The 27,962-nt window shown below is 39.4% G+C and overlaps 1 protein-coding gene across 3 annotated transcripts in view; it reads right to left on the bottom strand.

The window, feature by feature from the left end:
- PAXBP1 (PAX3 and PAX7 binding protein 1) overlaps nucleotides 1-25,370 on the bottom strand; it is a 28,196-nt gene extending 2,826 nt beyond the window's left edge. Inside the window, exons 1-17 of one of the 3 annotated variants that reach the window (XM_082043665.1) lie at nucleotides 24,826-25,370; nucleotides 22,930-23,058; nucleotides 21,238-21,414; nucleotides 19,677-19,898; nucleotides 18,959-19,062; nucleotides 17,894-18,114; nucleotides 16,774-16,963; nucleotides 12,125-12,248; nucleotides 9,753-9,852; nucleotides 9,191-9,306; nucleotides 6,729-6,928; nucleotides 4,558-4,702; nucleotides 4,278-4,399; nucleotides 3,450-3,526; nucleotides 3,123-3,189; nucleotides 1,365-1,511; nucleotides 821-975 (exon numbers count right to left, since the gene is read on the bottom strand). In XM_082043665.1, coding sequence (XP_081899791.1) covers nucleotides 821-975; nucleotides 1,365-1,511; nucleotides 3,123-3,189; nucleotides 3,450-3,526; nucleotides 4,278-4,399; nucleotides 4,558-4,702; nucleotides 6,729-6,928; nucleotides 9,191-9,306; nucleotides 9,753-9,852; nucleotides 12,125-12,248; nucleotides 16,774-16,963; nucleotides 17,894-18,114; nucleotides 18,959-19,062; nucleotides 19,677-19,898; nucleotides 21,238-21,414; nucleotides 22,930-23,058; nucleotides 24,826-25,276 — 2,747 coding nt within the window. In that variant the 5' untranslated portion in view covers nucleotides 25,277-25,370. Of the gene's footprint in view, nucleotides 1-820; nucleotides 976-1,364; nucleotides 1,512-3,122; nucleotides 3,190-3,220; nucleotides 3,365-3,449; nucleotides 3,527-4,277; nucleotides 4,400-4,557; nucleotides 4,703-6,728; nucleotides 6,929-9,190; nucleotides 9,307-9,752; nucleotides 9,853-12,124; nucleotides 12,249-16,773; nucleotides 16,964-17,893; nucleotides 18,115-18,958; nucleotides 19,063-19,676; nucleotides 19,899-21,237; nucleotides 21,415-22,929; nucleotides 23,059-24,825 lie in introns of those variants that run through there. The other 2 variants (XM_082043666.1, XM_082043667.1) reach the window with 2 other exon arrangements.
- Nucleotides 25,371-27,962: the final 2,592 nt, after the last annotated feature.

The following is a 27,962-nucleotide window of genomic DNA, read 5'->3' as shown; positions in this document are numbered from 1 at the left end:
GATATGGTTTAAGGGTAATTTCTGTCTCTATGCTTCAGTGCTATGTATAAAATAAAAAAGGGAAAAGACTCTAATCCCCCAGAGATCTTCAATAATTGAAGAGTAACTCAACAACAGCTCAAGCAAGTTCAAATATCTAGAATGACTCATGCAGGTAGCAAGGGTTTGTCTTTTCAAGTTTCAACTGAACCATTAACCTTGAAATCTCTCCTTTTCATGCAACAGAACAGAAATAAACAGTCTTCCAGCCTTGTTGTATTTCTGTGTATCTGCGTAACAATTTTGGTTTTAAGTTTATTATTACTTAAAACAATACACCCATAGCATTTCAGGTGACCTAGCAGCAACATTTACACATCTAATCCAAAATTTAATTATGCTGGTTATCAGATACAAGTAAAGTGACTCCTTGATCTAGGGGAAAACAGGTTCATCTAGTTGGCTGTGTAAATAAAGCCAGAACTTTTGTACTCTACAAAAGCACAACTTGTAATTTAGAAGCCATGATGCAGGAATCTGCATCACAGTTCATAAGGTGGAACAGTCCAAAACCAGTAACTACAAAATTTGCCAGAAACTTGCCAGAACCAGGGATGCTAAGCATTACAAACGCTTCAAGATTTCCAGCAGTTGCTGTTTTCAGGCACCTTAAAAATCTCCCCATCTACCATACCATAATATTTTAAAAGTTTGAGTTCACAATTGTTTCAAAAGACATGGAGCAGTATGAAGCTATTTACCCATGTTTGCATGCATCAGCAAAATAACACAAAGCACAAGAACTGCAGTGCAAGAATTGCATTAACGCAAAATAAGTTACCTTGCATTTCTCTTCTCTACATCAGAGCAACCAATGCTGTTTCTATAAATTGTATCAGCCAGATGGACAAGGTATCTACAGAAGTTTTCCAACTGAGAAATAGTCTTGTCTCCTTTTAGATTAGTGAACCACTGTTTAGGAAAGCAAGCAATTACCTAGACATAACAGGAAAAACAAAGTTAAAAAAATGTAACAACATTTTAAAGCTACCTAACATGATTTGCAAATCTGCCAGGTAAGACTGCAGTTCCAAGGTCCAACTGCGTGAAGCTGGAGAGGGGCTGGGAAGGGAGAGATACAGAATTCAAGAAGTAAAACACTGAAACTTACACTATACCTAAACCATCTATAGGTATGAGCCAGAGAAGCTTCCTTTAGTTTACGTACTAAGAAAAAAAAAAAAAAAAAAAATCTATATTTTTCACTGGCATTATGATATCAATATATCAAAGCCAGTATTTTATAGATAACCTCAAGTTTTAACTACATTTTTCCTTAACTCACAAATTCCAAGTGATTTTAAACCTTGTTTGATTTTACTTACACTTTGAGCTTTCTTAATGCTGTCCTCTCCATACTCCGAGTTTTGAAAAGCCATAAGAATATATCTGTTTAGCAGACCATCTATTGACAATTCCTGAAGAGTTTTGTTTGAAAGGATTCCATACCACTGGAGAAAGTTTCCTAATAACTGAAAATACAACACAGGGAAACTAAGTATTTTAAAATGTACTGAAACGAGAAAGTTGATCAAACACTCTAGAGCCTCTTCAAATGCAACAGCACAGCCAAGATAAGCAGAGGAAATATGCCTTCTGTTCATTTCAAAACTATTCAGAATCAATAAAGGACCAGCTAAGAGTGTTATGAATTCTCACACAACCACCCACAACCACAACTTTGCTCATATTTTGCATGAGAAATCAGAAAAAAAAGAAGTTTTAAGTCACCTAGTTCTCAAAATTTGATGTCAATGTCAAGTGAGGCCTAGCATTGCCATAGGGGGACAAATTCACAGCCCATTTGTCAATCAAATCCCCAGCTATGCTGACAGGATACCCTGATTCCCAAGGCACAGTGACACAAGAGACAGAGAAGGTGTCACAGGGGCTGCTGGCTAAGCCACCTGTACAGCTGCTATTCCCCACTGGTGTATGGCCTGTGAATTGCTCCAGCCTCCTACAAATGAACGTTGCCAGCAGTTTACTGATGAGGCAGATCACCAGGAAACAGCAGACGAGCGCTTGCCTCCCAGCTTCTATTTCTGCCAGTCTGCGATGCTATAACTGACTTGCTAGCGCAAGAGAGATGTATTTTTAATGCCTCCCTAAAATAAAACGGCGGTAACAGCACGCATAGTTCTCAGCTGCCCAGGCGCCGATAGACATTACCAGAAGCAGGCAATTTCACTCTTAAAAGAGACACAAGCCCTAAACAAGGAACCTTTTAATGCTTTTAACAACATTTTAATAAATGATATTTGTACGGTTTTTGCTCTAGACAGCATTTAAGGAGTCAACTTCTATTTCCAAGTGAAATAATTTAGTGCCAAATATTTTATGAAAATGAAGTGATTGCAAACCTATTCAGAACACAATCTCCCCTGCTGCTGCAGTTTACACAGAAAATTCCAGATAAGAGTTCTGTTAGCTTGATCGTGGAGATCAGCAGTTTAATTGACAGGGGTCTCATACTTTATTTTCCTGTTCAGTTGGGAGTTTATTTCCTTCACAGCCTTATATTGGACATACACTACATCAGTCATAGCTTCTTACATACCTCTGCAAACTCTACATTGCACATTCCGCACACAGAGACTTTCTGTCACACTCTTTAGCATTTCAATGAAACTAAGATTACAAATGCTCTCACACTTTTTCAAATAGCAGTGAGTTTTCCAAACAGGGTCAAGTTATTTTCATGAAGATTCTCATACTATATATTCAAAACAAAACAAAGCCCAAAAAACAAAAACTCCCCCAACAACAAACCAAACCAAGCTCTCTCATTTGCGCATAAGGGAAATAAATGCACCGTATTTTATTCTGTCAAGCACAATGACATTAAAAAGAAGTGGGTTGAGTATGCTAAGTAAACCCACAACACACAAGTTAAAATGATGATGCTTTCACTTGGCAATCTTTTGAAGAGTGCACAGTGCATTATCAAAGACTAAGAATCCTAATTTAGAGTTCTTTCAACTAAAGTCAAAGCAATTTCCATCTACCATTTTCCACAAATTTGAAGAGGATTTTATTGCTACACTAGACCAAAGATTCAATGGATGTATTTACTAACTTACCTTGACAGAGGACCAAAACTGACGTTGGAAAAACAAATATGGACCAGAGTTCTTGTTTTCTAAGACGCTGGAAAGTAAGAGATTTCTTTAATGAGCAACCAAGAGCATCTCTGTCTGGAGTTTGCTGGCTTCCTCCTTCCCACACACAGATCATTCCTATAAACATTCCCTTCCATCCTGCTTGTCCTTGCTAAATCCTCACAGCACGATAACGATCTCCTGTATCCAGCCAGTGAATCATACTGGGAAAAAAAACCCCGTCAACTACAGACAGAAGACACTGACTTGCTAATAAAGGTCTAACACCATAGTTAAATGCAAACTTACTTTTTTGGATATAAGGGCATGAATACATCATCATCTAGTGTTCTCCTCATTCTTAGCAACAATGCCTTTAAAAGCATCTGAAACAGATAATTTTTTAAAAAGTGTCCAAAGCACTGCTTACTAGTTAACCACTCAGAAATCAGTTTTCAAAGCAACAAAAAACATTTGTGACCCCAACAGTAAGAGACATACATATTTAAGCACATGTACAAATGAAGTTTTAGAGAAGCCTATGATAATTAACAAAGCTGAAATTTGACACTTTCAATAAAAACTGAAGGCAATGGAATTACTTCATAGTTAAGCCTGGCTACACAATTAGCTACTGTGAAGTCATGGCTTTTGTAATTTTTAATAATCTGCTAACTTCCCCATACACACGCACTTAGACCCTTCTCCCATTATTCTAAAAGCAATGCATACATTGCATTGGCTACAGCACCTGAACTCATGACATCAGCTACTGTATTCATAGAAGATAAGTAAAACAATCAAATTTCAAGGCAATGCATTTGAAAAGGTTACAAATATCTACAAAAGAAAAGCCTAACTATTTGTGGCTGACCCTCAAAGCAAAACTGCAGACCAAAAAGTCAGTACATTTGGTATCTTTTTTCATCTCTATCATCTATTTTGGGGAGACTTCACTGAGTTTCTTCTAATTTATCACTGTACTTGGTTCTCTGTAACTAGGCTGCAGAGCATCAAATAATTGCAAAATTATCTTTCTTGCTCCTCACTAAGCATGTTGTGTTCCCCAACATAGTATATTAAAAAGATATTCAAATTCCTTAACTTATCTAAGATATTTAAGAAAAAAAAACTTACTTGTGTATTTTTGTTTTCTGCATTCACCACTGAAGGATATCCATCTACTAGTTTCTGTACCATTTCTACCATTCTAGATGTTTGTGTTGTAGAAAAAGGATCCCATATATTTTCAGAAATCACTGTGAGAGATCAAAGAATTACTCCACTTTGCAAATAATCAAATACAGGTACTAAGACAGCCAGACATTAATTTAAAAAACAGTAAAATCTCAAAGCACAAACAAGCACAAGCTCCCACAGACATCCCTTTTCCCCAGTTTTCTTTCTAAGACTATACCTGTTAATTTAGGGAGAACAACTCTTTCTACAATGGTAGGCAACAGTGAAATATCCGCATCATCTTTCACTTGCTCCTGTTCTTCACAACCATAAAATAGCAATGATTCAAACCACAACATAGTCTCAAAATCTCGACACTTGCCCTAATAAAAAAAGAACGGAGGTTAGATTCCTAAACACAGATTTTAAGCCAACACACCATCAACAACAACAACAAAATATTTGTGCAAGTATGATACACTCACAAAACAGAACAAAACTACTTTAAAACAGTCTACCAAGTAGCCTACGAAGTGTGCTAAGCAAGCAGACTAAGCAGCAATTAAGCACAACAACTCAAAATCTAGTCCTTTTTGTCCACATGTCAGGTATTCATCCGCACTGGAAAAAAAAAAATAATAATAATTAAAAAAAAAAAAAAAATAAGCACCTCTCTGTAGTCTCTTAACCTGGCACAAGGATGGGAAAATTACTTCCCCTCCTGCTTTAGCTCCTCTGCTTCTGAAGCAGAGATACTGTTTCCTTCAGAAACACAGGCAAAGCCTGATTCCTACAAAGTGAAGAAAATGGCCTGCCTCTTTGCCTGGACACTACTAATCATGCCATCACAGGTCAGATTAGTGTATATGGGCAACCCAACTCATCTGAAACCTGAGAGATGATGGGGAGCAAGGTCAATTTTCCACAAAACCGCTGAATGAACCAATTCATTCTACAAACACAGAATCACTAGATCTAATAAAAGTGAAAATGGTTGAAATAAGAGGTTTTTTGGCAGCTGTTGCCCTACAGATTTTAGCTTCTAATTAGACCTGAGTCAAATAAAAGCCCACAGATTGGGTAAAAGTGAGAACTATAGTTCATTTGTGCTTCATTATAAACCCATGTTTTCTGGATTAAAAGCCTCTTTTTATGAATGATTTGTAATTTTTTTAATTTAACAAAAAGCTTAACAGGACCAGTAATATGGAGTAGTGAAAACGATCACATATGAGAATCGTGTACCACGTCTCCAATGAATCTGAGCTTTTTTTGCCAGCTGGGAACTCACATAGAAATAGCATGGGAGAAGAGAGAATTTATAAAAACAGTTTTGAATTCAGTGAGGACACCCTTCACATATTTTCCCCAATTTGTTCAAATTAAATACTCTGAATGGTCTCTGCAGAAGACTCTTGCTTCCCTTCCTCTGCAATCAGAGCAGAGGCGACAGAAGATCCCCTTCTACAAATACTTTCTTAGTAGTTACGAAAATAAAAACACTTCTGAAAACAGGAGAGATTAGGTCATTTGTGAGATAGGCTGACACATTTGCAGACAGTGCTGTAGATGAGCTAAGTTTTGAAAGGGGAGAAGAGAGTCTGCCTTATAAGCCCACTTTCCTAAAAAACCAAGCTCATGCAATTGCACTCACTTTGCCCAGACACACTCCTGTCCCACACTAAAAGCCAACATGGCAGAAAAAACGTAAGTTCCTACCAGTATAGTGAAAATAAGCAGCTGACTGCAGCAGAAATACTTTACAAGAAGTTCCACTGGTAGGAAGAACAGAGCGGGAGTCAAAAGTAACCTGAACTGTGTGTCCTGATGGCTACTCATGTCAGCACCCGTGTGCAGACTGGACACTGAACATGTGCCAGGGATACTGGGCTGTGACAATGCTGTCCTGCTCTTCCCATGCTCTCTACTTAATCACTGGGCAATGAGTACTATGAGGAATACTTGGAAATTGCCAACCAGTTCTACAGGGTAAGAAGGTGTAGGAGAAAGACAGACAGCGTAGAGACATAAATTATAAATGAATATTAAAAAAACTTCTGAAGAAACAACATCTCTAGAATCACAGTGTTCTGTTAAGTATTTTAACACCTAAATGTATTATTTAAGGAGTTGTTTGGCTCTTGGTCTATACCACTCATGGAGGTGGTACTGGCACTGGTACTGGTACTGGTGAACTGAACTTTGGCCTGCTGTGAAGACACAGGACAACATTCCAGAAACTCCCCAGAAAAGCTTCACCCCAAGAGGGGTTCCCATTTTAAACTTCATGCCTAGGACACCACATTTAGAAGCAGCACACATTAAGGGTGCAATTTACTTTACTCTGCAGAAGCATGAAAGAACAACTATCTAGAAGCTTACACAGAAGTTTCTTGCACATGATCTTACCTCCAAAGGAGTCCAAATAAGCAGCTGAAGTCTGATTAAAGGGTTAAACAGCTTTGGTAAGCAAAGGCCAATATAAGCATCCTTGTAAGAAGCAAAATACTTTGAGCGCCAAGCTTCAAACTGTGACTTGATACAATCAATTGAGTAAAAGCTTTCCAAAACATCTTCAAAAACTTTGCTGGATTCTTTCAATATACGATCTGGTGGGGAAGAAAAACAGTAATAAGTTAATCACCTATTGCCTGTAATACCTCTTTCAAGATGGACTTTGATGCTTACTGGTCTAAGCTAACTCCTAAGAACACAACCAAAACAACCATCACCTTTAGAAGTTCCCTTACTTCTGCCTCAAATGCACAAAGCAACAAAAACATGAGCACATAACTACTTTCTGATATACTGTTTAATCAAAGGTCTTACTTTGAACATTTCATACAACGATTTTCATTTAGTAGACACTAGGCTGGTGATGAACTTGGCTGTACTTGCAGAGGTAAGTGTGGATCTAACTTCGAAGGTGGCCTTGCTCTGCATGGGAGTTTGGAACAGCTGATCTCCAGGTTCATTCCAACCCAAATTGTTCTACAACTTCGCTCATCCAAGTAAAGGAGGGGATTTCACATCAGCCTACTGAAATGGCACTTCAGACAGAGTGGGTTCTGGCAGACACCATACTAGACAGCTGAACTGGGCAACCATTACAATCCCTCAGCATCTTCCTTAATTTTTTTTGTATTTACAGTACCAATATTATATGCAGTCCAAAACTTTTTCTCTCTGCTTTATTTTCCCTTTATCTTTTCTAATTCTTAGGGTTAATTTAATTTTAATCAGTCATTTTTGTTGCAGCCACAGTTTTAAATGTTCGGTTACAGTAGTAACCTGCACACAACTAACATAACTAGTGCACACAGCAGGCAGAGACAGGGCCGAAGGAATATGAGATTATGTCACATATACACACTTTTCACACTGGGACCAAGAACAGATGCTACAAATAAAGTTAGCAGGTTCCGTATAGCTCACTGCTGATTCTGGACTGACCTGAGAGCTACGAATGATTAAAAGAAACAGCTTTGGAAATACTATGCTTACTCAGAAACTGATGAGACTCCTACAAAAGATTTTTGTAGAAGTGCCAAGTTACAAAGAGCAATTCAACCACACTGAATTTTTAATCTAGATAATTTAACTTAGCAAAGTTAATTATAGCACCTAACAACCCTAAAACAGTTACTGTGTTTATCAAAGAGTTCTCTCCCTGCATCTGCAACTTTGGTAAATCAGCCAGTAACTAAGGTGTAGAAACTGTTCGCATTTCTGAAGGATCCAACTGCTAGACAGTTGATCTAATTGCTTTTTTAATCTGTTCATACTTTGGGTCTCCACAACCACCTACAGCAATGACTATGCCTTTTTTATTACACTGTCTGTGGGAAGTGACTTGTTTACTTCAAACGTATCTTGTCACTTCACGCCCCCTGCATCTCCCACTGTGAAAAGTCAGCATCATTCTCCTAGCTGAAGAGTCCAAAACCATTTAATCCCTCCTCACATACAACCCAAGCAATTCTATGCACGTGATCCTTGCTGCTCCTCTTCTCCACATTTCATCTAATCTCATTAAATCCCCTTTAAACAGAGAGAATGATAATTGCACTCAGGTTCAAAATGAGAACGTAACAGGATAACTACAGCAATGTTCTACTTTCTTCACTACTGTTTTCACAGTAACTACTGGATTTTTTTTGCCTTTTAACTGCTGCTGTAGCAGATGACTGTTTGATCGAACTATCCCTACCTCCCCAAACCTCAGGTTTCCTGAAGTTCTCCCAGTGCTTAAGAGGCACTAGCTTAATTTACAACCCCCTTCACTGCATAATTAGGGTTATGCATAATTAAATAATAATGGTTACTTTGAGCAAACCAATCATAAAACTGCAGATGAATTTCAAATCAAGTCAGTACCAGAAAATCTTTCTGCAGAGTTTGCATTCAACATGGTTTTCTGTCATCTGCAAAGTTTGCCTGGCTGTAACAAGAGTCTACAAAACTTTCGTCATTGGATTTCTAGATGCTTACGCAAAACTCCAGAAAATACTTCCTATTAGACAAAAAAAGGTTTCTAAAGCACTGAGGTTTTCAGAATAAACCACATCACAAATTAGAAGGAAGACATAGTATCCACTGAAGGTATAAAAAGCTTATTGTTTGACAGCACAATAATGTTCAAATTAAATAAAAAGAATCTCACTAAGGATAGTGTATTTAGTTAGCTGCAAGCTATGCAACAGGTTGGAGAAAGAGACTGTTTTGGTCACACTGACGATCCAACAAGGAACAGTTTCTAAACTTTCTCCAAAATACAGTGAAATATACAGACAAGGCTGCAGTTGGATCAATTGGTTTTTCTGCCAAATTTTCTGTATTTTGTTACATGAAGCTTCAGTAGCTTTTCTAACCTCGCTCCATGTTGAAGTTTGTAATATCTGTTGAAGTTTCCTCATCATCACTGGAAAGGCCTTCAAGGTGATCTGCCATCTTCCCAGTTTGCTCTCTTGCTTGTCTACGGCGAGTTCTGAAAAAGACCAGTGGTATAAAACAGCTATAACTTTCTTCTCCCCCTTATACAATGAACAGACCTGCCTAAGCTTGCTGTAACTTTTCATGCAAGGAAATTCAGATTGAAAAAAACTTTCACTATGTCACCACCTCAAATGTTCCACTATGTTGCTGCCTCAAACAATGGAAAGAAATCAGAGACCATATAGATATGGAACGGGTTTACTATGCTTTCTTTCAGCAATTTTAAATCACTACCATGTAATGGTGCCTGGTTTTGTACACTTATGGGCTAAGATGGGATATAGAAGAACATCCCTGCCCAGCACACCAGCTTAAGGGTTTTCTTCCTTTTCCAGGAAAGAAGCAAACATTGCTACTTATGTTACTGTGTCACACAGGACAACTGTATTCTGCAAGCAGGTAGAGACTCGCAATAGACAAGAAATCTCAAAACTCTACCTTCTAGCCTCTCTTTCTGCAGTCCGACGCTTTACTTGTTCTTGATAGATCACTCTGTCTCGTCCAAAAGATTCAAGATTTGGTGCCATCAGGGCTTTATCTGTGAAATTACATTGATGAAAATTAAAATGCTTATCTACAATTACATAAATGTGTTGTAGGCAGTTTCGTAAGAGCCTTTTACCTACTTTAAACTAAGTGCAATTTGAAGCAGAAAGTTGAAGTTTTCAAAAAGGTGCACCCAGAAGCCTGAATTTGCAAGTGTAGAGGTTAAAAGAGGAAGTAGTGGAGTGTGAAAAAATCTCCACTGAAATGTCAAATAGTTTTCACTAAACTTCACTCTCATCCCTCTCACAACAGTGCCCAACTATATAAAAGCCAATAGTTTTTATAGAGATTGCTCAAACTGAATGTTCCAAGATGAAAAGTGCGCCTTATATAAACATGTTCACCATGTATCTTTTGAAAGAATAAAAAGAAAAGCAGAGAAGAGTGACCAGAGCAGATATGATATTTCTGAGTTCTAGTCACAGTGTTCTCTAAGTTTATATGCTTTAGACTGCCTAAAGTTTAAAACACATCAAAATCTACAGCATAATGAATCATCTTCCTTCCTCTTTTTCAGCTGCAATTCATTATAGATGTTTCTGATGATAGAAAACAACACAGCTAACCACTGAAGCAGCAGGCAGACCCAAGCGTGTTTCCAGTTCATCCTTTTCAGGTAAATCTTTAAAAGTGGATTGAATGTTAGCCAGTGACCAAGTCCACCCACTAAAATACAAGCATCAAAATTCAAACAAAAGCCTACCCAAATTTCAAGAGTAAGTTTACATGTCCTAAATAAATCTATTTACAAATCCATTTAAAAAATATTAATGATGATCTGTGTCAGTATTCCAATTCTATACCAGAACTACTAAGAGCTTTAACATATGGATGATGCCATTGATTTTCCACTTTAAAAAATGTTATTTGAAGCTGAGCTACTTGTCTTTACTCAGAAGTTAAGCACAAGTGGGCAGGCCAACTTAAATTCACTTCTAGCCCCTTAGTGTCGCTACACTGTATGAAGAAAAGCAGATCATCTATGTCTGCAACACACCCCAAATCAAAGGCTGGCATCATTTCTTAGTTTCTCTGATGATCTGAGGCACAAAACTGAACTATGTCTAGACACAGTGAAATTCATTCTCAAGACTCCCAGATACTAAATAAGATCTCCCTTTAAAACCTAGCCTTGACAAGTACATGTATTCCCACCCCACCATTAAATTCCAGTCTAAAATAATTAATTCCAAGCTTCTTTTAGGAAAAATGTTCCAAGCACATCAGGTTTCTAGTTCTCATAACAGCATTTTCATGGTAAAACAGCAAGGCCTACATGCGATGCCTGGGGCTCCAAATAAAGCTGTAAAGGGAACAGGTATGCTAACCACTCTTGTCAAGGGATGGGCAACTCTGATGCCCTAACGCTTTATCACCCTCAGTAAGTTCTATCTAATGGTATTAAAAAAATTCATCTCTGGACACACCCTGACAGAACAGGAAATGGATTTCTTATGGCATTTTAGGTCAGCAACAGGACAGAGAAGAAAGCAGTGTTTTAAAATTGGAAGCTCTCCAAAGCAGAAAGGCAATTACTATTAATATGGTATTTTACCTGTTGTTTAACATGCTGAATAAAACTTCCTCCAAGGAACATAGAATTCCATACAAGTTAACATTCATACTTTTGTCGAGTTTTACAAATTGAAGATTAATCACAACAAGGACTCTTCAATGAGAATCCCCCATCCACACACTCACAGTAAGCAGGCATTTTAACTGGCTAATTTTAAGCTGTATTTCATACAGAGTCACCTTGTATTAGTCTGAATTTTAACAATGGCATCAGTCTCTTCCAGTTCCTTAGCTATACCAGTCAAGTGCCTGAAATGAAATACTATGCTGCCTACAAAAGAGTGCATTAGATAGAAGTCAACTCCAGCCCAGTGCATCATGGCTTTGTACAGAGTTAAATGTAGATGTTATGGGAAATTTATACATTCAAGGAGATTAAAAAAAAAAAGTCCTGATATAAGAGGAAAATTGATTGTCACATGCTACCACTACTACTACTGCCACCATGCATACATTTTCAATGCTAGGAAAGAGAAAATATAGTTAAGAGCAACAGAAAGGAAAGATGAAGTTAGAGTTACAAGTGGCTTTGAGTTTAAAACAAAAAATATTAGAGAACTTTTAATCTAAACTTGCTTCTACCCATCTCAAGGATAAACTTTTAGTCATAAACATTTACATTTAATTTAAGCCATATTAAGTAAACAAGGTTGTTTAATGAATAATAAAAACCTTCAAGATGGACTGACTTGAATGGCTTGAAAACTCCGAAGATTCATCTTTAATATCATCTTGTCGTCTTTGGACAAGGCGGGAAGCTCGCTGTTTGTACAGCTGGTGCATTGCAGATTCAAGCTCATTAATCAGAGGCACCTGTAAAAATACAACACACTACGTAACACCAAATTCTTCAGGTGCTTAGTTTCGGGGGTACCGTACTATTCCGAAGCATAATGCTGTCACTGTACTTCTAGCAGCACAAACTGTTGCCTTCTACCCATTTGTATCACTTGGACCAGTAAATATTTCAATGTGAAGAAAATGCATGCACTTAATAACGTCGACAGCTTTCAACTGTAGCAACAGCATTCTGAAAGTAACTTCTGTTGGCTGAATGAGAGAGTGTGAAATGTTATTTCAAGTGTGTGTTTTCTCTATCAAGTGTGTTCTGTATTGTGTTAAAATTATTACAATTCTCAGACCTTAGTTTCTTCTCTATCTTTAAACAAGAATGGAGTAGTATTCTACACATTAATGTGAAAATAACTGGACTGTACACAGTGAAAAAACAAAACATGAATCTAACCTCCTGAAGTCAACTTTTAAGTGGACTAAATTTCAGTAGCAACTATAGCAAAAACAGATGATGTTATAACAACTAGGAATTTCTTGACATTAAATAGTAGATTCACTGCTTACTTTTGCAAAAGGTCACTTCCTGGGACAAGCTGAAATTAGATCATTAAAAATATTCAAACACAAACCAGAACTCTTCAAAATCTCTGAATTTGGAAAGGTAGCTCGTCTTGGTATGAACTTTAAAGCCATATCCTCCTTACCTCCAACACATATGCTTAGTCCACAGTCTTCCAGCTTTTAGCTCAAATATTTCATTGCTGCCTATCATCTAAGCTTTTTTTAATTCAAAACAAAGGCTAAAATAAATGTTTCCTGATGTAATTTAGAATGTGACTCATCATCTATTAAAGAACCTCCTCCAGTAAAACGTAAGATTGTGAGATTATAGCTACAGGGCCATTTCAGCTGTCTGAGGCAGACATCAGGAGATATTAAAAATAAAGAAATATTAGCTCTTTGTGGGATAAATTGGGCTACAGGGATTAAAATGAAAGCAACTCCACACCAACTCAAAATATGTAGAACTTCCTTTCGGAGAAAGCAGCAGAGAGAACAAGGAGAAGGTAATATCCCAGTGCTGGAAGTGTATATTCTGAATTTTAGACAATTTTGTAAACAGAAAAAATAATTAAAACCAAACAAGCTAGTTTTACTGTAGTTTACCATAGAAAATATAGCTTCTTCTCTTAAGTGTGTAAAGGGAATTCTAAAATTGAAAAGTTAAATGAAAACTTTTCCAAGCATCTGTAGAGGTTCTTTCTAGAATTGCCTCAGGATTAAAAAAAAAAAAAAGCTATGGATTCAGATATATCAATCCACTCAAAATATTTCCTATGTAAAACACAAGAGACTGAGAAGCCACTATTCTTCTATAATCGATACTGTGGTTGGATGAATGACTAACAATTTCATTGACTACTATAAAATTACAGCTCTCGTTCATTGTGTTTTGTTTAGTCAGTACCTCAAAAACTGTGTTTTGGGGTTTTTTTCCTTCATTTTCACTGTCACATTTTCACAGTCTAGGAAGAAAAGTGAAAAGCTCTCTGAATATTTAGGTGCCAAGGATAATTTTAACCTACAGCCCTCCTCTCTGACACACACAGTGTGTTTTGATAATTTGCTTTGCAGGTAAAATAACAGTTCATCTAACTGTACTGTCAAAGATATGCTCAGAACAATTTAATCTTTCTGTATCTGTTACACATCCCTACATTCAAAATGTAAAGACACCGTTACAACTTTCTAGCCTTCTCTGAACGCATAATTTTGACAGTAATTACTTGAAAATGAAGTCATGCAAGTATCTCCAGCTCCACTGGTTTTATCACTTACGGAAAAAAAAAAATCATGCAGGATTCGACATTTCTGTTACTTGCTTCTAAAATGTGCATAACTGCTGTCTCATTATACTCTCCATTGCACCTTACCAATGAGCAAAGTGTTTCTAACGTCCAGAATCTCTTCAAAACAGAAAACAAACAAAATGTTTTTGATTGGTTGGTGGTCACAAAGGACTGAGCAGAAATAAGATGGTAGGGGGAAGAAAGTCTAACTTACACCTTTTTTCTTCCCCGAAATGAATTCAATAGACATATGAGAAAACTCTAGGGGAATGGACAAGTACATTGTGCACCCATTAGTACTTCTTCAGCAAACTACTTCCTCATTCAGATCAGTATCAATGTGAATTCGACTAATAATTGTGACTAGTCCTAATAAAATAATAAGAAAGCATCAAAACATCATATTTGAAAGGACAGGGAGGGATCTAGCTTTATACTTATTTAGGATTTGTGTTCATATATGCATGTGTGTATATATATGTACATACCCATATATATACACACAATATTGTTATTACACATATTGATACATATTTTATATGCTTATGTATGTCACAGTAACAGCTACCTACATTATAAACACACACAGTCTTTAAATATTAAGTAATCAGGGCACAGGTTCTAGAAAAAGCCAAAGGTAATTTATCCCTACACTCAAAAGATAGGAATTTACTGTCCTGCTGCATTTTGTTAGTTCATTTAAATAAAAACTGATACTGATTTTATAACTTTGTCGCCTTCCCCCACCACCTTTTTAAAAAACCTTGTGGTGTTCTGTGGGCTATTGTTCTTGAATTTGATAGCACTTTTATCATGCTGAAAGCACTGAATTCCCAAACAGATTATATCAAGGAAGTGAGCAATTTTAGGACATAATAATAAATGTAATGCTCCTGTTAAACTGATCACGTCATCTCCCAATTTTGCAACTCACTGTACATACAGATACTGCAGCAGCCTCCAACTGAAAACAGCAAAACTCTGCGAATGCTCCTAAGAAGCATGAGATGATACAAATCACATCTTAAAAGTTCAATGGAGTGGCACAGCAGATGGAGCATGGGGAGGGTGGGAAGGGGGAAGAAGGTATTCAGGTGTAGAATCCTTAAAAGACCAGCTACCAGGAAAGCAAAGGCATATTGTAAGAAAGCAACTTTAGAAGCTTGTTAAATTATCAGCAGCTAATTTGCTGTATAATGGCTGGAATTAATTTATTCCCTATTATAGCTAGATAGGTCAATAATCTTCCTACAAAGTGAATGGAAATCGTTACGCTATTAATTAACAGTAAGGTTTCCCGGTTTATACCCAATCTGGGAGACCAAAGGGCTTGGTTTACGCTCAGAATGGTGCATTCTAAAACGATCTGTTTAGAGAAAACATTTGAACAAGACAGCATGGGCTATCAAGGAGAACCTCCAGACATGCATGGCTTATAGTTACCACAAAAGAAATGTAACAACAGGCCTTTGGAAAGCAAATGCTGAACAGATACAGGTATTTAATTTGTCTTCTGAAATACAAATTTATCTCAGAGAAAGAATGTAAAAAGTGATCTTTAAGTAAGAATCTAGACATCTGGACAACCAGCACTGACACAGATGCAAAGGAAAGTACCTTTCCTACCCCTCACCAGCTAATGCAAATACAGACTCCGGAATACTGCTGCTTCAGTGAGCAATATCTACTGTAACTAACCAATTTGCTGAGTCTATTAGTTGGTCCACACTTCCTGGCTTTGTTCACGACAAAGTTATTCTCCAGTTCACAGGGTTGAAGATGGGACTCTCCCAATACCAACTAATGCTGGACAATTAACGTCTAACTGATTAGCAACCCCTTATATTCCATTATATTGTTCTCCCACACCTAACAAGTCAGGTAAGCAGTAGTTTCAACTACTGTAGCAGTTCTCACAGCTAACATACTAAGAAGATAATATACTGTTGTATTCAAGTCAGAAGACAAGGAAGAAATAGGCTATGTACTGCTAACTGCATTTTATAGCTCCTGGCTTTTTTATTTTTATATATATATACATATATACACACACACACACATATATATATATATATATATTCAGGAGCTCCTCTTACAACAAAGTAAGTAACTAACTCATAATGAATAACGTAAGACAGACTAAGTTTTCAAATTAGACATATACAAAAGTATCACACTACATGAAAGAAGTATATTTTTAAGTTTGGGTGTCTTCAGACAGCTATACTAGTTTTACTAGAGCAATACTGAGTATTTGAAACTGCCTGGCAGGAAGAAGTTCATAATAACACACAAAATACAAGTCTTTGTTGCTGTATTCATAAAGCATTCCAGAAAATAGCAATGTTGCAATTCAGCCCTTATTTTTGTTAACCTGATATCCAACACAAGAGCAGCATCTGAGTAAAGTTGAAATGCCAGAATATCTACCAAAATTCTAAAGACATACAATCTCAGTGTATTTTTAGGCGATATAAAGTCAGTGATCTCTTTAATTCTGAAAGAGAGATTTTTGATAATCAACTTAACGTGATGAAATTTATCTTTTCAACCCTCAAATAATCAAACCTTTGGAAGAATATGTTCTCAGGGCACTGTTTTTTCAAAAAGAGGGAGATGTGGTGTTTGGCATGTACTACGAAGCTTTTTTTTTTTTTTTTAAGAAAAAAATATGAATGTTTTTGCATCCTTACCTTTTCACTGAAACATTCAAGCAAGTCTTGGACATACCCTCGCATTTCTTGCAAAAACTTATACTGTTCACCAATACCCCCAGAAGACCCTTCTAATCTTTCAATTGCCTTGGTAGAGTCCTCTCGGCTTTGCTGATGTTTCTCATATTGCTGCCGATTAGCTTTGTGCAATTCTTTCATAGAGTCCAACCTGAAGGGCAATGGATAAATAGCAGATTTACATCCCAAAGTCTATATATTTCAGACCGTTGAGATATTAAACACAGTGCAAGCACCAAATCTATGTATGGGAAATACTGCAAAGACATATTCTCTAATTTTCATGTGTCACTTTCTCCCCTCTCTACATAGAAAGGAAAACCAATGGCTTAAATTTATTTGCTACACTATGCTGAGCACATTGCACTGCCAACTCCAACGAATTCTTACAGGAGTTGGCAGCACAGAATAGTGCAAGGCTGGCCCTAAAGTGAAACTGGGAGGAAAGGTTTTGGGGTGGGGAGAACTACAGCTTATACATAGCAGTTTTATTCCTCTACTAACTTGATTCACTGTCAAAGGCTGTAACACTACAAGGGGCATACAAACCAATTTTGAAGACATGTAAAGTGCAAGCTGTTCATTACAAATGATTTCTCACTGCAGCTGTTCATTCAGTAGGACCTTTTGAACACCTGACAAGCAGATTACAGTGTTTAAACAAAAAAAACCCTGTATACACTAAAATTTAAATTATTTACCTACTGAAGCAGAAAAATCTGATTCACAGTTTAAATAATGCAACTTGACAAGCTAAAACCTCACTGGCCTTTCAATTCTTGACTATAAGACTGTGCAGTGTCCAGAAGATGCAACTCAGACCTGTCTTCAACAAGATCAATGGCCTCACATTTAAAGCTTCACTTCCAGAGAAGCAATCCAAGGAGATTTTCGAACAAACTGTCAATGTCATCTTCACTTTGAGCTTTTTTTGTTTGCCTTTTTATATATTTTTAATGGATGCGCCAGTCAGTACTTTTCCAGCGATGAAACTCTGTGTTTGCTCACCAGACTAAAAGACGCCTGAGGAACAGAAAGCTAGGGGACAGGTCTTTAAGTCTAAAAAGATGGTCTGTCCTACCTGTCTTTAAGCTGTTTCTTTACCAAATCAATAGTAACAGGAGTCATCTCATTACTGGGAGTTTTGAAAGGAACTGTATTATCTGTTTTTTGAGACTTGTTTTCCGATGATCCATACGCAGCGTAAGTGTATGGAACGCCATATGATGAACCGTAAGACAGTGTCTGGTAAGTGGTCTGGTAGTACAGATTATTGACTTCAGCAGGCTGACTTGGTTGAACCTAATGGAAGAGAAAATGCAATTGTAATATATTACACGTTAAAGAAAGAATAAACATATTTTATTTCACATCTCAAATGTTATGAAGTCAAAAATGTAGGCAGGTACATTTGCAAAGCATGATTATCAAGTGGATTTAAGTGTAGAACTCCCAACACATAAGGTGGAAGAAACTAATTCCCTCAGAAGCGCCTTCTTAAATGGACAAACTCTTAGCAGTATTAAAATTCTAAATATTTATACTTAGAACAGTTATTAAATGACAATCTGAACCAGCCTATAACTCCTGCAAGTATTTAGCACTATACCACATTTTGCTAAGACTATTTAATAGAATGGTCTCAGTTCTTTTGAGTCAGGGTGTTTGGTTGTGATTTTGCTGCAACGTTTTTTTTTAAGAAAACCTATCCTCTTCAGCTGAGTGGCAACACCACTACGAATGCACAGAAAGCATATGGTACAACCTGCTACAAATTCTAACTCTATGCTGCAATACAAGGTACAGAGACAGCAAAGAAGCAGACACTGCTTAGACAGACTCTACAAACTCAATGATAAGCAAGAACAGAGGTCTTTTCAATGGGGCATTATTCTAGCTCTGGTTTAGGCTGTAAATAAATGCTGGTTAACAGCACCACAAACAATCACCATCTACCCAGAACACAGAGACTAATGAAACCAATAACACCGGATACTTAAAATCTGACTTCTCATTTCTCTTTAAAGAACATCAGAAGTTACACACTGAACTTGTCTGATGACACAGCTTTCTGTAAACTACTCCAGTTTACAATGGATTTAGCCAATATATGCAGAAACAAACGAGTTCACAACTAAATACATGCCTGAGGTATGTTGATTCCTTTCCGTATCTGTTCTTGCTCCCATCTACTGAGTTCTTCATCTTGCTCCCCTGACCCCAGTGCTTCATCATCGCTTCCCTCAATACCTTAATATGAGAAAAACAGACAGGTAATGAAAAGAAGATAATGTATTCATGGTAAGCACCAGGGGTTCAAAAACCTGAGAGACCATGCTTTGCTGGGAACATCTCAGTGCACCCTCATTCTCTCTTCACGAGGAACTAAGGACGTTAGCCTGTGAATTATTATCACAGAGGTTCCACTTGAAAAATCCAATGGGTAAATTTGCAATTAATTACTGGTAAAACCCTCTAATGTTAAAATCCTATATTATCTTACTAATTTTCCTCTTCCAAAAGGTTATTTTACCAGCTTGTTAGCAAGAAGAATGTTATATCGAAGAACTCATGTTTTTCCTTTCACGCTATGTACTTCCTAAGAGAGTACAGGAACAATACTAATTGTGTCTTAGTGTAAGTTTCTACCAGATTCAATAGAGTTGTGTGCTTCTAACCAAAGAAACATAGTTTGTGCTAAAAAATTTATATGCAGATTCCAATATACAGTACTTTTCCTTAGAAATGGAATACAACTCCAGATTCATGCCTGTTTGGAAAACCTGTTGTTTAAAAATGCTGAATGAGAGCACTTGCGGTGAAAACAGTGTGAATGTTTATCAGCTGTCCTAAAAAGGTTTTACCTATTTCCTCAGCAATCTTTTGCCTTTGGGATTTTTCCTTCACTGTAAAAACTATCCTCCTCTTCTCGTCATCATCTTCATCATCACTGGCATCATTTTCATCTTCTCGAACAAGGCGGCTTTTACCTGGTTCACTGTCAACGGGGGTAAAGTCTCCAAGTTCACGAGCCATTTGACGTTTTTTCCTAGCGGCATGAATAAATGCAGCATCTGGAATTTCTCCTAGAGACAGATATTTGCACCATTAAACAACGACTGCAATGAAACAGGTACTATGACTTCTTATTACTCACCTCTGCCACCCTACCAAATCATCTGTGCAAACAGAAAAAAAACGTGAGAGGAAAAAAATTCCATACTCACAGAAACATTTGCAAGCAACTTACAAGCTGAACATGCAAACTCTCTGACCAGAAACAACTCAAAGCTGGGATCTTCCCCAAAAAGTGTGGCTCTGCCTCCAGCAGCTCATATGCCGTAAGAGCAGAAGCCTAATGTCCCTATGGGAAATATTCTGGAAGAAGAGGAAGCCTTTTACAGGAGTTGCCTATGGCAAACGGAGAAAGAAAACACTTCAATATGACACCTCCTGTCCTTATATTGCTCCCAACTCTTCTTAATTTGGAGGAACAAAAGAATTGGCCGTTCCAACAGACGATGATAACTCAGAGACTAAGAGGACACCAAACCAGACAACGGTAATATGTATGAGAAGACTGAAAAATCAAGGGGAAAAAAGAAAAGCACACCTAATTAAAAAACAAAACACTAAAATCCCTAGCACAAAATCAATGCAACTTACACGTGTCATATAAAGAATAGTCCCTCCAAATCAAGTTTTTGAAACATTAATAATTTTAGCACTACTTTGATTAGGCATGCACATAAGGTTAAAGTTCAAATTTTCTTTACGCTTGACATGAGATACTCTATTCAAGCCAGCAATATCTTTACAGATGCAATAATGTACATCTCATACCACTGTGCAATTATCCCTAAAAGGAAAAATTATTTCGGGGTCAACCAGGAAATTCTTTTTCCCTTGAAAGGGGAAGATCTTCTGTCTGGGGAGCCAGCTGCCATGAGTTAGCCAGCAATTAGTAAACGAGTTTCAAAAATACTTTCTCAGACCAATTTCTTTGGCCTCAGCGCCTGAGCAGAACCTCATTAGAGAAAATGAGATAGGAAAACAACTGAGGTACCATGCAGACCTCTAACTGAGACATTCAAACTAAACTGAGACATTCAAACTAAAGACAGAATTTTAATTGAACGCAGTTAAATTTAATGTAAGTCACCTATTCCAAATCTAGATTTTCTTAAAGCTTGTCATCACTTAGACAAATTCCTGCTTTTGACATCAAGATCAAGCATTCCATAGTAAAACATTTTTTCATAAGGCTTGTAAAATTGAACAGCTCTGGAAAAAAACAAGTTTTCAGAATTCCAAGATGTTGGATAAGTTGCTGGAAAATATTTCCTAATCTCTCAAATACATTAGACTGCTGTAAATGCTGGCTAAAGCATTTGTTAACATATCAGACATATTACAGTAACCAACCTGGGCGGAGAACATTCAGTGATGACAGAGCACTTGAAAAAGCCCCACCAGCTTTTGTTTTTTCTTCTTCCTTCTCACTTTCAACTTCCATTTCTTCCTCACCATGCTCACTGTTTGCAGTCCCATCTTCTTGACCTATATCCTTAATTTGTCCTGTCTTGTCTAGTGGTGGTTCAACTGGTAAGACAACAAAGTCCATGTTTTACTCTTTTTATAAAGATCACTCAGAAGTATTTTTTAAGGTTTAACAACCAAAGGTAAAAATTAAATGAAAACGTTAAATGATAATTTTATTGCTTAAGATCTAGTAAAATACGCATTCTTAATTGTGATTAAGTCACTGACATCCTCTCAAAGCAACACTTACAAAGCAGACACCCCAGCAACCACTGAACTTTCTACATATTGCCAAGTACTAAAAAAGTGAGGGAACTCAATAATTAAGATCATGTGTGCAACCTTCACACAGCCTCTTAAACAAGTAATTAGAAAGCATTGCCTCTGTTACACCAAATTGTCCCACAAGAACATTCATTTCAAAAGAATATTTTCATATTCCTCTTAGGCAGGGTGCAACATTACCCTACATTAGGTGGGTAACATATATATACAGGCAGAAGGTACAAATATTATGAAAAAGCATGTTAAATCCAGCTATCCAATGCAAGCTGCACATATCTGAGTTTTCAGACTTTAGCATTTGTTTAGAGAATCTAGACTACTGACTCAGTAGCAGCCATGGTCTTTGCGCTATAACCAAACCAACTACAGAGACTGCAGAACAAACAAAATTAAGTACACACTAGCCATGTGCAAAACACAATTTTTTAAGTATCTCTGTGACAGAGGCAAGAATTAAGATCAAGGCTTCCACAGATCACCTGAACATCGGCCACAGAAATTATTATTTCTGTTTTTGCTCATGCCTCACACCACTGCATAGGTAACTTAAAGATTCTAATAAGAAAGAATTTGCGTGTTTTTAAAATGCAGACAAAGCCTTTAAAAATCTCAAAGATTTTTCAAAAGACTAATTTAATTAACTTAAACTAGGGCAATTTTCTGCATGGGACCATGTTCAACTCTCATATGCTTCAGCTATATCATTGCAATCTTTAGATCACAGGCCACTCAGCTTGTGCTCATAGTGTTGTAAGTTACTACTCTACAACGACATCAAAATTCCAGTCTCTACTCTAAGCTCTGGAGGACTGTACATTGTTAAAGATCCTTCTGCTCCAACACTTTCATCCTGTCAATTTGATCATAAAGTCTACTCTAAGGCCCAAGTCCTGAAATAGACAGCTCTTGAATAATTTACTTTAATAACAAATAACACCGCTCTGCTCACCTCAAAAATCTTCCTTTTCGAGAAGATGGATTACAGAGACACATCCTGACAGATAAGCACCAGACACAGTTCTAAACTAATGTAACAACTGACAACTGTATACATAGCTGAGAAGTTTCATTCTTCTACACTCATTTCCACAAGAGAGAGAATCAAAGAACTATCTACAAGCTTCAGAACAGCATTTGGAAGGTTCAACTGAACGTCTAATGCATGCTTTACTTCAGTTCTAAGTGCTAAATCCTCTAAAAAGACTAACAATTCATCTTGAAAATAAGTAATTTGTATTTACTATACTTAATCTTTCCCATTACAAAAGTTACTGTTAGTTTTGCAGTTACCATCTGTTGGAGAATTGACCTCTGTTCTAACTTTTGATTTTTCAAGATCTTCTTTGTATTCTTTCTTCAGTTGTTTTACAATCTTTTTGCTGTAACTTGATTTCTTCACTTTAAAAACTTCTTCAGTTTCTTTAAAAGAGAAGTTGGAAAACATTTCATTAGACCTGTCAAGAAGTATACTTACCTATTAAGTTTCTTAAATTTGTACCTAGAACTTAATAAATGTCACTAGCAACATAATTTAATGTGACTTCACATTGGTACTGTTGCAACAAAACCAGTCCCACACTCTTTCATGCGGACTCATGTCTGCCTCATCTTTTTGGAGTTATTTTCAAGTGTATTCATCCTGCTCACAACATGGTCACAGAAGAGCAAAGCAGAAGTTAGACAAAAGTGTACACACACAGCCTGCTCTTATCTGACTGGAGTTTGTTTTTTTTTTTAATATAAAAACAAAACGAAAAAAACCCAAAACAAAACACCACCACAAAAAGAAAAAAAAAAAAAACAAAACACACCACCAAACAAAAAACAGCTGATCCTTCACTGCAACTACAAATTTGGAATGACATGAAGCCACAACATTTTGGACCAACAGTCTTTTCACAGCCACACATATACACAACTCATGAACAAGGGAATGGCTGGTTTTGGTTGTACTACCAGTTCAAATGTCTGCAGCACTACAACCTACCAAAAGGTACTAAGTAAGTTAAAGAACTAAGTAGCATAGAAAAAAAAAAATCAAAGTTTGATGTAGGAAATAAACAAACAAAAGACCACCAGATTTGTGCAAGTCTGTAGTGTAACTCCATGTTTCCACTACTTCTGTCAAGATTTCAAATCACTAGTCTTAGAATCCAAGTTCCAATGATTACAAAAGAATTCCTTCTAAGAAAATTCAAGATGCACACTAACTCTCCTGATAACAACGGTATCACAAAAACAAGCTTCTCATTTTATTCACCCAGACCTTCTGGGATGTAATGAACTCTGGAGTTTGAGCAGTGTTTTTTGATAATTCTTAATATGTGATAACTGTTATCCATGATCAGATTATCTGAGTGTGAATGGACCAATTAATTTGTACAGCACCTGCTGGAATACTGCAGAATTACTTGCTGAAGCACAGTACAAATACAGCTATGCTATTTTTCCAAAAGCTGAGGTCCAGAAGCTGCTCAACCACTTTTTCCACTATTTGCGTAGGTTAATCTAATAAACGTTGTGGGCAGCTAGGTGAACTAACTGCAACAAAACACCAGTGGCTTCCCATGGTGTTTTCTAGGACACCATGCAGCCCTACCTGCAAACATCAGCCACATCAGATAAAAACAAAACTGCCCCTCAGACAGCACTGCTGGTTCTGGCCGGGGGGCTGCACAGGCCCTAGGACTAGTACCTGCTACTGCACAAACCCAGCTCAGGCTAAAGCCTGTGCCCAGCTACAGTGAGCCTAAGAGGGGTGCAGCAGTCAGGCACCAGCTATACAGACGTAGAGGCGATCTACCCCGCTAGGCCGGAATTAAGCCCGTGGGACACCACCCCGGTGCTGGGAGTACGCTGGCCCCGCGGGAGAGGGCTCTGGCCCGGGAAAGCAGCGGGGCCGAAGGCGGCTGCCCACGGAGCGCTCCTTGCCCCCCTGCGCTGCACCCCGCGGGCCCTCCCTCGCTTATGCGACCCCTCATCACCCCTATGTCACACGGGGCAACCCGACTGCCTTTTAAAAAAAAATAAAACCACCCCGGCTGTTCTGGGGGACGGGGTTTGCGCGGACGCCGGGCAGAGACCCGCTACAGGCTGAGCAGCCCGAGGTCCCTTCCAGCCGTGCAGGCAGCGAGCCAAAGGCCGCCCGGCCCCCGGTGCCCGCGAGCGGGCAGCCCTCCGCCTCACCCTCCTCCTCGTCCTGGAAGCTGAGCAGGCTCGCCCGCGGCACCTCTTTGTTCTCCCGAGGCCTCTTCTTCTCCTTGGGGCGCCCGGCCCCCGGCAGCCCATTGCCCTGCTGCGGCGGCGGCGGGGGGGACAGGAGGGCGGGCGCCGGCAAGGCCCCCAGGCCAGCCCTGTCGGCTCCCATCAAGCCCAGCCCCAAGCCGAGAGCCGCGCCGTAGCCCGCGGCGCAGGCGAAGGCCGCGGGGCTGCCGGGCAGGGCGAGGGGCACGCAGCCGGGGGGCAGCGGCAAGAGCCCGGAGCCCGCCGCCAGCGCCATGGAGGCCTCGCCGGGCCCTTCACCCCCCGTGCCGGCCGCCGGCGCCGGCTCCTGAGGCGGCTCCTCGTCGCGCTCCTCGTCTTCCTCCTCTGAGTCGTTCCGCTTCCTCACATTCACCCTCCGCGCCTTACGGAACATCCCGCCGAGCACCGACCCCCCGCGCCGCTCTGCTCCGGCACCGCCCGCTCCCGCCACCCCGCGCCGCGGCCCAGTCCCGGCTCCCCGAGCATGATCGCCGCCGCGCCGGCGGCCACAGCGCCACCTGCCGCCCTCCGCCCGCTGCCGCCTGCCCGCCAACGGCGAGCGGCCGCCCGACCACAGAGAGGCGGCGGAGACGGAGGATAGAGCGTACACCTCAAGGAGCGTAGAGAGCCAGGGCTAGAGCAGCCCGCCACTCCCCCTCTTTCCTTTCCCAGCGGCCGTCGCGGCCGCCATCTTGTGTCCAGAAAGCCCGCCGCGCGCGCGGCGCCTGTAGAATGCGCCATTGCCCGGCGCGGGCGGGGGGTGGTCGTGGCCGGTGTCTCCCTCGGGTGAGGCGGGATGCGGAGCTTCGGCTTCTCCGTCTCCGCCCCGGTGGGCTTGTTTTCGACAACCAGCTTGGGGACGGCGGCAGCGGGCACCCGGAGAGGGTGCAGATACCCAGGTCCACCCCCACAACGTCATTCTCGGCGGGCAGGGTGCTCCGCGGCTCCACACGGCCTCTGCCGGAAAGCCGCTGCCCTCCCTGAGGAGATCTTGTCTTCTGCCTTGGAGGGAGAAATAATGTGGTCTTGTCTTCATTAGTGTTACACAGTAGCATCTTTTATGTGTGGGGCCCCTTGTGGTTCAGTTTCGTCGGGGCTGAGGGCATCTGCGGGAGTCTGCCGAGCGTGCCTTATAGAATCACAGGTTGGTTTGGGTTGGAAGGGGCCTCTGTAGACCATCTAGTCCAACCCACCTACTGAAGCAGGTTCACCCAGAACAGATCGCACAGGAATGTGTCCAGGTGGTGTTTAATATCTCCAGAAAGGGAGACTCCACAACCTCTTTGGGCAGCCTGTTACAGTGCTATGGCACCCTCAGAGAAGTTTCTCCTCATGTTTGGATGGAACCTCCAGTGTTTCAGTGTTAAGGAAAAACTGAGTTTGCTGGCAGATATCAAAAGATCAATGGCCTTTTTGAGGGCAGTCTTTCTAAGTACAAGTGTTTGGAACTGGAGGAACATCTTTTCAGTCCTGCCATATCAGGAGTGCAAGACTCCCCTGCAGCCTGTCTCTGCCAGCTGCCTTGGGAGGTTGCCCAGGAGGAGATAGAGGGACCTGGCTGGTCTCCTGCAGCCTCTCACTGTGGCTGCACAGCAGGATCTCCTGTAGAAAGCATTGCATTACTTCTGAGGTGTTTTCAGTCTCTGTTGACTTCCTGAAGTCACACCAGAACCACTGGTAGGAAGGAGAACTGTAATTTCCATTGATTGGCATATCCAGTAATCATGCATCAAGGTTAAGGACTGGCAAATACATACAGGTTGAATCTGATACATCAAGAATTAAGCCATTGGGTATATAAACATTAATTGCTGTGAATATGTGATCAAGTGCCATAGGATGTTGAGTGTGGTTAGGTGTGAGTGGCTTACACTGGGATTTAAAACAGATCCGCAAAATCACAATTATTTCTGCAGAGTGATACTTAATGTACCGTGTGTAGTTTACATGCAGACAAAAGAAACTTCCACCAACTGATAAAACGTATGTGGTATATGTTTTCTATGCATTGCTCTGAAGAAAGTCTGCAAGCTTCTAATACAATAATTTCATATGGCAAAGCCATATAAAATTGAAACTGGGAGAAGAATGGCGGTGTTGAAAAGATCACTGCAATATTGGTGCTGTGGATTTCTGCTGCACGTATAACTGAGAGGAGGGTTTTTTTGCTGATTTCTGGAAGATCTGCAGTGCTTACTTGGGCACAGGAATAAAAGGTCTTTTACATGAGTATTATTGAGAACACTATAGTGGCAAAAGTAACTGAAACTGTAATTTGCAGTGCTAGAAAGCCCATGGATTTATTCATGTTACGGTTACTTCCTGACAAGGCCAGAATACATACATTCTGTTACTGCTGCATGTGTGAGTTTTGTAACAGGAACAACAGCCAACCACTGCTGTCACTGCAATGTGGAAGTACTGTGTTATGCAGCACGGTTTTTACTAGAGGGCAGCAGAACCTCAGTGAGTTCACTGAAGATCATTTATATGTGATTTTCTCAGATTTTAAAATAGAGGGTTGGTAACATTTAAAAATGAAGATATTTGTGTGTGCCAGCTCTTTTTTTTTTTTTTTTTTTCTTCCCCACAAAGCTATCCTGTGAAGGATTAGTAAGTAGCCAGTTTGTGAAGACAAGGTTAGTTGCACAGACAGTTGGAGCATGAGATTTTTGGGCAGACAATCTGAATTATTTGCCTGTGGCTGCAATACATTCCAGGCATGCAGTGTGCTCAGAACACCACCCCTCCACCCCCGCTACTGCCAAGCTCTGTCAGCCCTAACCATTTTGTAACCTGCGACACAACCATGAGAGGTGTCACAAGAAATATTTGTGATCTGGGTAGAAGGCTTATGGTTTTTTGCCAAGGTGCTGACAAAAGAAATAACATCGTTACAACAGCTGATTTAATAGTTACCTGATTGAGTTAAATTGAGTTCAGTCCCCTGCCTTCAAACACCTGTGTGCTTAAATCTGTCAATTTGTAATTGCAAGAAGACCCCATTAATACAGTAGTTACTGCATTGTTGATTTCAGTGGGAAAACTCACAGTAATGGAAGGTGTACATGTATTTAAGT

This window comes from Streptopelia decaocto, assembly GCF_964273445.1.
Source record: "Streptopelia decaocto genome assembly, chromosome: 1".
In the NCBI taxonomy this organism is placed as follows: Eukaryota; Metazoa; Chordata; class Aves; order Columbiformes; family Columbidae; genus Streptopelia; species Streptopelia decaocto.
Note: the sequence above shows the minus strand (reverse complement) of the source record. Positions and strands in the feature narration are given on the sequence as shown.